This window comes from Hippocampus comes, unplaced genomic scaffold (genome assembly GCF_001891065.2).
Source record: "Hippocampus comes isolate QL1 unplaced genomic scaffold, H_comes_QL1_v1.1 scaffold199, whole genome shotgun sequence".
Classification (NCBI taxonomy): domain Eukaryota; kingdom Metazoa; phylum Chordata; class Actinopteri; order Syngnathiformes; family Syngnathidae; genus Hippocampus; species Hippocampus comes.
The window spans coordinates 369198-380673 of record NW_017805372.1 but is presented as its reverse complement, the minus strand read 5'-3'; the positions used below and the strand labels follow the sequence as shown (position 1 = coordinate 380673).

Genomic DNA, 11476 nt, shown 5'->3' with positions numbered 1-11476 from the left:
CCCACCCCTACCCGCACCCCCCCTCCCCCTCCTTCCACGCAGTCTCAGTCGGACGCGGAGTCTCAGCGGTCCAACATGGAGCGGGAGGACACACGCTCGTCCCCGAGCACGCCGTCCACGCCCTCCGTGTGCTCGCCCACCTCCACCGCCAGCTCGGTTCCGTCCACGGGGAAGAACGTGTGCGCCAGTTGCGGTCTGGAGATCCTGGACCGATACTTGCTGAAGGTGAGCGCCCCTCCAGGGTTTGGCGTTTTTGCGTGGAGTCGAATTTGTCTTGTGTTCTAGGCCTGGACGCTGAACGTCAGAACTAAACACGGTGACTGTTTCGCAAATGGGGGAAATGAAGCGAATTAGACGTTTATTCGTTTTGCTCATCGTTACATTTTTGCATTGTTAGCCGGGGAGTAAATTTGAGTCGCAAGACTTTTTAAAAATTTTTTTTAAGCCTGTCAAAACGTGACTGTCACGTCTCCTGTTTCTTCTCCCTTTTAAACAAATTTCCCTCGTGGGAAAGTGGAGTTACCCAAATTAAACGTGATGAGAAGTGATATATAATGCAATCCAACGCTGTAATATCAATATAAAAGTCAATTTAAAACTAAATTGGATTAACATGATAAACCATACGGCATTCCAGTATTGATAAATAAATCGAAAGCAATCGTCTAAACTATTACTGGATCAGTATCAATCAGTATAGTAAGTGACTTTTACATCGGATTATAAATACTTTAAAAGGACGTCGTGGTTAAATCGTGCTGGAAAATTGTATCCATCAAGATTATTTTCAAATGAAACAATTATTTTTTTCTAAGACCTGCAGCCATGAATTTAATTTCTATCTATCTCATTATTTTCAAAGCCGAAGTTTCCTATTTATTTCTTGAGCCAGCAAAATACTAATCGTGTCTATACTGTATTTTTGAAAATAGTATTTTGCCAGATTTGATTTAGTTTACCGTATAGACCGTGATTTGCCACGCTTTGGCGGTTAAACGAATCCTCGCGTATTTTAAGAACGTTATTCGTCTCGTTATTTTTATCGGATCCAGGTAAAATAAAAAGATATTGAACCCTTTTTATTTGTTTGTTTGTTTTTGGTTATCAAAAACAGCTAATGCTAGCGGAGACTTTACCCAACAGCTTCGAGAAACGAAACGATGAGCCGTTTAATGACGGGCAAGAAAACAAACGAATCCAAAATAGTATCTTCAAAGGCTCATTTGAATATTCAAAATGGCGTTCGAATTCAATTGGTCTTTTCATTTGTGATACAATATGATCTTGTAGACTTAATATTGAGTTAACATGTCGTTTATAATGGCATCGTAATATATGTATTGACTTATGTATTAAAAAAATTGTGTGTGTGTGTGTGTGTGTGTGTGTGTGTGTGTGTGTGTGTGTGTGTGTGTGTTGCGCGCGCGTGTGCGTGCGTGCACGCGCAGGTGAACAACTTGATCTGGCACGTGCGCTGCCTGGAATGTTCGGTGTGCCGGACGTCGTTACGTCAGCACAGTAGCTGCTACATCAAAAACAAGGAGATCTTCTGTAAAATGGATTATTTCAGGTAGGGTAAGTTTACTATACGACTTTTATTTGCAAAACACCACCACCTCCTCCTCTCTCCTCTCTGCTGAACTGCCTCTTGTCATCAAACACACACGTTTGAAATGCGGGATTCTTCAGAAAATAAGTTTTCATGGGATTCGGGGGTAGACCATTTTATCACATTGCTTGAAACACTGCGGTTTGATTTATTTATTTTTTGGGGAAAAATAATATTCACAACTGTACGTGTATATGTGGATATAAAGTTGCCATTCAACTCAATTTAATGCATTTTTTTGTACGTAATGCTGTATTTTTTTGAATATTATTGTGTAATACTTACTTGTTCATGACTGAATATGAACAGCAGATGTAGATCAACTACGAATAACATATTTTTTTAGTTTTGACCCAGTAGTCTTTTTTTTTAAGTAGCTAAAGTAAAATGAAATTCATGAATAGATTAGTATAGAACATGTAAAAAAAAAAACATTATTAGAATTAATATCACTACGAGTGCTTTTCTATAAATAAAATAACCAGTTCAGTTTGTTATATTTTGTAGCTCTGACCTCACTTTCTTGAGTATTATGCTGGATGCAGATGTCGTTGTAACATATAAATCATGACAAGGAAGATAATGATAAAACGTTGCAATATGACTGAGCTGCCTCCAAAAATAAGGTGGAAGTAATGACTTCAAGACAACATTCAAGGACAGGCAAAGAAAGATTGTTTCTCTTGTTTACATGTTTTTTTTTTGTTTTGTTTTTTTGCGCTTCATTCTGCAATCACAACCAAAAGCAAAAAACACAAATGAAAGCCAGGCCATAGCTGTCGTCAACGTTTAGCACTGCACTCAACAAGTCACTGGTAAAAAAAAAATAATAATAACAATACAACTATATATATTAAATACAATCATAAATATCTCGCAGACTCCTACTCGCACGAAACAAAACATATTTTTGTGCTTTTCTTTTTCCCTGCATAAAAATCTGACAGAAACCGCCCAAATGCATGGATGATGCAATCGCTTTCAGGGACAAACACAGGGTGTTGTCACTTTTTCATCTTGGAGGAGGATGAGGCGGGGAGGGTTGAGTGCTTCCAATTGTGAGCGTTGTGATGTCTACTGTTTGCAACAAGTTAGATCACACTGTTGTAGCACATGTGCTGTGTTACATTTAAAAGCTGGATAGGGTGTGTAGATAACGTGTGCGCATGTGCATTGGTCATGCGGAATTGGCAGAAAAAAACGTTAACAAGGCCCCGGGAGCCAAAATGGCGGCCGTGAAATAACTTTGGGAGTCAAATGGAGTCAAATGCTTGAAGATGTTTTTTTGAGCCCACAATTTCTTTCCCCATTTATGTTTGTCGTGGTGTATTTATGTATGTTATTAGTTTATAATGAGGTTAAGGCATTTGTGTTTTAGTCTAGCGGTTTTCAAAGGACCGCCATCTTGACTAGCAGTAACGTCGTGGCTCGACGTATTCATTCAGAACCAAAGTGCGAAAAACAAAACGTTTCTTCGAGACGAAATGCAAATGCATCGCGCTCAAAAGTGACACACATCCGAACTGTACCGACACAGCGATTCTTTCGCGAACCACACTTTGAGAATCATTATTTTAGTGTGTTTTTGTTTTGGCCCGAAAATCCTGGCGTAGGGAAACAAATGTCAGCGTGTGATCGAAACCTGACACAAAACCGCGGCTGAGGTTTATAATCACCAGCAATTACTCGGCCTCCACCCCAGACCTCCAGACCAGCAATTAGACCTCCCCGAGTGCCTGGTCAGCACCTTTTTTTTTTTTTTGTGATCCTGAATGTGATTCTGATCCCAAACTAACATAGACGTTTGCCCTTCAATACACACAGCTCAGTAGGCGAAAAGAAATGCACACATGTACTGTATATCACCTCGCTCAACGCCGCCACACAAACACGCCCTGCGGTCTCTGTTTATTTATGCATGTCCAGCAGCTGTCAATCACTTGCTTTTTTATTATTTTCACAACACACATTTCTGTTTGCTCTGCCAGGTTCGTACTAATACTCGAGCTGACCCCCCCTTTCCGTTTACACCCTCCCTCACCGGTCACCCCTTGCGCCCCCAAACCTCTCCCCGGACTGTGAGCCATTATTAAATATGTAAAATAGGACGTTGAGCGTATGCGAGCGACTTCCAGCCAGAGAAGGGAGTCAGGAAAGGTACAAATGGCTGTCACATGGCGAGATGTTTATGCCATCATCATCACTGAACTGTATAGCAAATCCTTTAACTCAATTATTGGAAGCTTGGCAGTGGCGCTAATCTTTTTTTTCCGATCGGGGGGGGGGGGGCATTCCAGTTTATTTGAGGGTCATACGGAATTGCATATTTCAAGTGTGTAAAGGTATCTCGTGTAATTTGGTATTGCAGAAAGATGGACAAACACCTCTTTGCAGCCACATACTTAACTCCAAGGCTAAGGAAATATATATATATAATGTATGTGTGTGTGTGTGTGTGTACAGCTAAGTATTAATTTTAAAAATATTTTTGAAGTACCCCCCCAAAAAAAGTTTGAACAAGTGATTGTTTAATTGTAATTTATAATTGGTGAAAAATAAAATAAAAATCCACTGTGCATGTATTGCACTCACACTTCCCTCTCACGAGTTGTTTTACTTTTCTAATTTTCAGTTAAGGGTAAAGGATTAAAAAGCATGAAAGTGAGTGTCGCTGATTTGAAACTAGTTTGGATCTAATCTAATCTATTCTAATCTAATGTAATCTAATCTAATCCAATCCAATCTAATCTAATCTCATCTATTCGGAAATGTTGATGTTTGACAAAAGCTGTTGGCACTCATTTAGACACATTTGTTTCAGTTTTCATTGATTTGGAAGTCACAGTGAATATCAGGAATGAAAATAAAAACACTTTTTTTTTTTTTTTTTTTAATTGAACTTTAAAAAGTGATGTCCAGATTCATTTGGACCACTTCCAAAACCTCTGGAGATGTTTCCTCATCTATGTCACTCTCTCATCTGGCTTTGGACTGACAGACGCTTTAATGGGACGTAATAGCAGGAAATCAGAGTGTGTTTCCTTCGGTGTGTGTGTGCGTGTGTGTGTGTGTGTGTGTGTGTGTGTGTGTGTGTGTGTTGGGATAGAAGTGCAGGACAAAGCCCTTGCTGTGCCACTCAAACTAATATTTCTGGCCGTGGTATCTTACACACACACACACACACACGCACACACACAGACAAGCAGGAAATCTCATGGCAGTCCCAATCAGGTGCACATCGGGGTGCTCGTACTGTACCCTGAGTGAGCTTTGTTAAGCGGAAAGTGCGCATGTGTGCGGCTGAATTGTGGCAGTAATTACTCATCAACCCACCTCTGGTTAGGTGATTAGGTTTCCATAGCAACCAGCCCCGCCTGCAGAATTGCAAGTTTATCTTTCAACGAGGGAATTAATCAAGAATGAAAAAAAAAAAGCCATCCGTCATACAAAGACTCAATTATTCGAGGCTTCCTACATTAATGCCGGATATTGTGCGTGATTGAAATGATTATTTAAAGATCTTCCTCCTTTGTCGACTCGATATGAAACCAAATGCTGCTCAAAAAAATCTATTCGATTCAATCTAACATAAATTACTACACAGAAAAACATTGAAAACCGTAACCCCACAAAATGCCTCGATTATATTTTGGAGCCATTTTTTTCATCAATATTTTTACATTGATAACATTGATACAGCAGGTTGAAATGCATGTTTTTTTTTTCATGACCTCATTTAATTATCCATTTTAGCAAAATTTTTGAGTTGTTGGGAGAAATTCACGTACGTGGCATACATTTTGACATATTTATTAATTTCAAAGCACAGTACAGTACTTGATGTCTTAACACCAATCCAAAACAACCCCCGGACTGCTGAATGAGTTAAAAAAAAATGGTGGGGGGCTATATGGCGATGAAGATAAGAGGAGGCGAGGTCCTTGAAATGAGTGATGACTTGCAGCTCTGGGTTTTGTCTACAGAGTATCCGAGCGGACGAGCTGTCATGCCGGATTAGTAGCTCAGACCCACAAATGTTTTGCTTTTTTCTGTATACCAAGAGGTTGAGCTCACCATAACAATCTGGAACGATCCGCCGGCACAGTACAATATAAGCCACAAAGTCCATTTGTCTCCAGAATGACTTTATTGGAAGATCTCAGTGACAACTTTGGCAAATTGGCTCAATGTATTCCCGAGTCGCCACAACAGGCTTGTTGTCGTGACCTTGAATGTTGGGCGGGGATTCATTGTTAGATAGTTTGACATGGACATGATTGGATTGTTATGTACAGGGTTGGAAATTTAAGTATGGAACATCATATGATCCGTCAATCCAAAAAAAAAACCACAAGTCACTGAGTTCTAGGACAACAAAACAACAAAGAGAATGCAGAAAAGTGGTTAAGATTGAATGGCTTTTATGTGTTGTGTTGTATTATTTTGTTGTGATGTTATTCTGACTTCAAGATGGCGCCGCGAGAGTGGCTGCCTTTACAGCAGCTCCTCTACTTTTTCTTCTTCTACTTTCTTCCTTCCCGTAACTTTGCGGCTGTAAATTGGGAATGTCTCCGTTGTGAGATGAATAAAGCTTTTCTTATTCTTAGTATTCTTAAATGAGTACTTGCATAACATTCCTAGGAAATCACAATTCCCCCCGTTATTTTTTTATTTTTTTTAATTATTATTATTATTATTTTTTTTCTCATGTGGTCTGTGGAGACACCGAGTTGGTAACCCCCGCTGCATTATTTTACTGCCCAAAATAATCATAATAATAATAAATCATGATAAACAACGACACTAGCATCAGTTTATATAATTGTTTATTCTTTCGCCACATGAATCGTGATGGATCCGTTTTTCTTCAGTGCGAGATAAACAAACACTCACATTCACAGAAACAGACCATTTAGTATTCGCTTATTCCGATTATTTCGTTGTTATGTATGTATCGTATGGCAAAAATAGGATATTCCCAAGCCGGGAAAGTGACAGTGCGACCTTCAGGCATGTGATGGTCGCCTTGAAATCGACTTGTCGAGTATAGCCGCATGTATGGATGGATGGAAGCACCAAAAAAAGGAGGGGAACACGCTTGTGAGGACTCGGAGGGCACAACAGCGGGCTTTCATCCCAGACAGAGTGGACTTGAGTGGGCTGGTTCTCTGCCAAAACCCACTCAAGTGGCGGCCCTTGTACTCCCCCCCGCTACAGATCGCCCGCACCGCCCGTCTCGAATTCACCCTTTTCCTTCCCTTTGCTTTTGTCTCTTCGCATCTCACAAGCCGCGCTGGCTTTTCTTGATTTTTTTTTTTGTTTTTTTTTTGCCTGCTTTTTTTGTGTCTATGGCTCCTTGTGTTTTATTATCTGGCGTAGTGGATATTATGAGCGATGACTTTTGTGTCCCCCCCCCTACAAGAGCTTTGTGTCATGTAGGAGTCTTTGTTGATCTTGGATGATGAAGTCAGATTGACAGCTACGGGTTGAATGACACATTACAATTACATTTCTAATGGTTGTAAATTCATTCAATTGATCAATTGTTCATTTTGGAAATGTGATATTCAACATGGCGGCTGGGTGGTCGACTGACTAGCGTGTCGGCCTCACGGTGCCGAGGTGCAGGGTTCGATTTCGGCGCCGGTTTTTCCTGTGTGGAGTTTGCATGTTCTCCCCGGGCCTGCGTGGGTTTTCTCCGGGTACTCCGGTTTTCCTCCCATATTCCAAAAACATGCGTGGCGTGTTAATGGAACACTCTAAATTGTTCCGAGATGTGAGTGTGAATGTTTGTTTCTCTCATTGCGCGATTGGCGAGTGGTTTGCCATCAGTCCAGGCCGCGCAAGGTTCGAGGTTTATCTTTATTCGTCTCCCTTAGGTGAAAATTGTCTTTGAGCAAAGCACATCTGCATACATGAATACAAACAAATCACACATCAGCATAACAGATAAAAACCTCATCCACATTTCTTGAGTGCAAGAACCCCCCTCCAGTGCAACCGCATCACACTTTCTGTTGTTCATGTTCACGAACTCACTTGACTGAGCGTTTTATTTGCTTTCCATGAGCGAGGGTCTGTTCCGCCTCCATCACCACACTGTTTGCCTCATTCTGTCCTCGAACGCATTTACCACCATGCGAAGGGCTCCAATAAGCAGCGCGTGTTTACGTCAGATATTAACGCCTCATTTCAGCCGCGTCTGTCGTTAATCATTTCGGAGTCCTCGCGACGTTTACGTTCCTCTTTCCAAAACTCTCATTCGCTGGCCTCGTGCCGCACTCGCACCCCACCCCAACCCCCCTCTATACCAATCATTGCGGTAGAATGGCGCCTGACCTCTCTGTTACTATCGGTTCCACTCCAGCCACGACAAGCTCTGATGTCATACACTTCTTTTTTTTTTTTCTTTTTTCGTACCTTCAACTCTGGGAAATTGCCAGAGTACTCTACATGTGTGTTTGTGTGTGTGTGTGTGTGTCAGGATTTTTAGGCATCAGTCAGGAAATTGCAGGTGTTGGTTTGTTTGCATCCAAAGCTCAACTGGGGAACTTTTAGCGTAGGTCACATCCTCCTCCAAAGTTCCTTCAATCCTCCATAAAGTTTAAACTGAAACATCAACGTTCAGGAGAGGACATTAAAAAAATAAATAAATAAATAATGGAGTCATCGTGCAGCTCGCTGTAATAGCAGTGAACGGGTCTCCCTCATAATTTAGTCCTGGGTTCGCAATTGGGCTCAGGCCCTCAACCATGAACCTTTTCAGGGGTATCAAACTCATTTTCGTCACAGGCCGCAGCATAGTTTTGGTTATGATTTCATATTGCGTCCGCATTTGTGTCTTCTCATCCAGGATATGTTGTCATGAGAACAAGCATGATACAAAACGGGTGGAACGACGTCGTCGTGTTTCCCGTGCCTCAGCGGCTTCTCTTCTTCTGTCCCTCACAGTAGGTTTGGTACTAAGTGTGCCCGCTGCGGGCGTCAGATCTACGCCAGCGACTGGGTGCGGCGCGCCAGAGGCAACGCGTACCACTTGGCGTGCTTCGCGTGCTACTCGTGCAAGAGGCAGTTGTCCACAGGGGAGGAGTTTGGCCTGGTGGAGGAAAAGGTGCTGTGCAGGATCCACTACGACACCATGGTGGAGAACCTCAAGCGAGCGGCGGAAAGCGGTGAGCGGGTTCGATTCTCTTTGTTGGATGACTACAATCACCCGCGGATTCAGTTTCACGTCTGTCTTGACTTTCATTTCTGTCCGATATACAAATCCACTGACCATGGGGGGGGGGGGGAATTTTAGGATCAGAAGTTTAGGGGTGCCCATTTGGGCAAATTCATCACGTCTTTTTTTTTTCTATTTTTTTTCAGTAGACTGCCATAACTACTAGTACTACTACTACTACTACTACTAATAATAATATTAGTAATGTATTAATATCTTAAGTATCAGTTATTTCCACTGTATTTTGATAACCCCCTTCCAAATAGTTTTCATCTCTGTAGTTTTGTTGAATGAAATCCGTATGATTGTAAAAGCTAATATAATTGTTGATGCTTAAAAAATGGGCAACGCCTAAAATTTTGGAACCAGCTTTCTTGGCTTAGAAGGTGACATACGGTATGCATTTTTTTTTTCTTCGCATATTCGAATCATTCTTGGGATTCCTGAAGCTCAGTCAAAATACACAAAGGAGAAAGAATTAGCACTGACTTAAAATCCAATTTTCATGCTATTTGAATTGACTGTTCTGGATTTTGGGGAGTCCGGTCTTCTGCACCCGGAGTACAGCTTTCGTTAACCACGAAGCGAACAGTGAATCCATATTATCAATTTACACGTGAGCACTGTTCTGGATTTTGGGGAGTCCGGTCTTCTGCACCCGGAGTACAGCTTTCGTTAACCACGAAGCGAACAGTGAATCCATAATATCAATTTACACTTTATGAGCGATCGCGGCTGTCTCAGAAAGCATGCGATCTCCGTTTCACAGCCAGCCTCGTGATCGTCTACAATTATTAAGAAAGATATAAGCCTTTGCTGATTGCAGGTCCCTGACTGTTGTATACTACATACAAATATAATCGATGCTATGCTAAGTGGCCTAGCAGATGCTAAAAGTGCAGCATTATTATTATTATTATTAATATTATTATTATTATTATTATTATGATTATTATTAAAGCAGCAATGTGCAATAATTAGACCCTATTAGAAAAAAAACTGGATGGTCCAATAGCTTGTAAGAAGGAGAATAGTGTCAAGAGGTCATCCACGAACTCAGGGCTAAGTCGCTGATGGTGTAGCGGTACACACACCGGACTTGTGAGTGGGCAGCGTGGGTGGGTGGATGCGGGTGTGAACGGTCGCTTGTCTCTATGTGTGCCCTGTGACTGATTGACATGTGGCTTCTGTACAGATCATGCAGGCCCAGTTTGCCCAGGACAACAACCCGGATGCTCAGACGTTACAAAAACTTGCCGACATGACGGGTCTCAGCAGGCGAGTTATACAGGTGAGTGCGTCCTGCGCGACCGTCACCGTCGTCGGCACTATCCCCCCCGCTTCCGTGGACAAACATCACACCTGTTTGCATCACTCTTCATAGGTGTGGTTTCAAAACTGCAGAGCAAGACACAAAAAGCACACGCCCCAACACAGCGGGGGCCCCCAGGGTCACCCACAGTCCAGGATACCCTCGTCCTTGCCCGATGACCTTCACTACTCCCCCTTCGGCAGCCCCGACAGGGCGCGCATGGTCGCCCTACACGGATACATCGACAGTATGTCTTTGAGCGTTCGCTATTTTTGCTTGCCATTTGCAACAATGAAGACGGCAACAAATAGGATTATTTCATTGTGATAAAGAATGCAGAAATTATACAAACAAAATAATGCTGACTTGACTCTGCTTTCAGATCAAATTATTTTATTATTTTCTCATTGAGGTAAGTTAAATCATTTAAATTTTGTACAAAACGGTTACAACCATAAAGTTCAACTCAGCTGACTTGAAGTTAGAAATGAAATAAATGGTGAGTCATTTTAAAAATGTTTCCAATAAAATAAATGCGGAGTCATTTTTGGAATGATTCCAATACAATATATGATTCGTTTTATATGTACAGTAAATATAATTCAAAATAAACTACTGTGACCGCTAAAAACCTTCAAATAAAATAATTCCAATGCTGGAAAAAAAACCTCATCACTTTTCACTTGCAGCTAATATTATTCATGAATAAAATAATTGAAATAAAAACATACACATACCACATACTTCACTCAATACAAAAAAAAAATCATAAAAACGCTAATCACTTAAATTACAAATCCATAAAATCCTTGTACAGGCTAACAATGTTCATCAAAAAAGCAATACTGTATCGCCATATCAACAAAAACCAAAAACAAATTTATATAACGTGCGTGTGTGTGCGTGTGTGTGTGTGTGTGTGTGTGTGTGTGTTATTCAGGTCACCCTTTCTCCGTGTTGACCTCCCAGAGTCTCCCCCACCAGGCCATGTCGCTGCCTCAGCTGCCCCTCAGCCGCTAGCATGCCGCCACGACTGCGACTTTTTAGGACCTGCCTCAAACCTCTGCGCCCCCCCGACACTTGACCTCCAATCACTCACACCCGCGCGGCAACCATCAGGTCGAGCCGGAGTCGGATCGGAGGAGAGAGAGAGAGTGAAAAAAAAAAAAACACCCTAGTGCGCCGAATAGGAATATTCTGCCTCGTCGTGTATGATGTCATTGATCATACGCACACCCGTGTAACAGGAATTGTTCCGACTTGGGAGGAGTTTGGAAGGCTGGAAGTGACTCAAGGAGATGGACCGAAGCCTCTGGAGGCCCGCAAATGAATG

At 41.8% G+C, this 11476-nt stretch overlaps 1 protein-coding gene across 1 annotated transcript in view; it reads left to right on the top strand.

Moving 5' to 3' along the window:
- lhx6a (LIM homeobox 6a) overlaps positions 1 to 11295 on the top strand; it is a 14085-nt gene extending 2790 nt beyond the window's left edge. The window contains exons 3-8 of the mRNA XM_019872015.1: positions 43 to 225; positions 1449 to 1570; positions 8561 to 8856; positions 10010 to 10122; positions 10216 to 10390; positions 11084 to 11295. Of these exons, the coding sequence (XP_019727574.1) occupies positions 43 to 225; positions 1449 to 1570; positions 8561 to 8856; positions 10010 to 10122; positions 10216 to 10390; positions 11084 to 11163 (969 nt within the window). The 3' untranslated portion in view covers positions 11164 to 11295. The remainder of the gene's footprint in view (positions 1 to 42; positions 226 to 1448; positions 1571 to 8560; positions 8857 to 10009; positions 10123 to 10215; positions 10391 to 11083) is intronic.
- Positions 11296 to 11476: the final 181 nt, after the last annotated feature.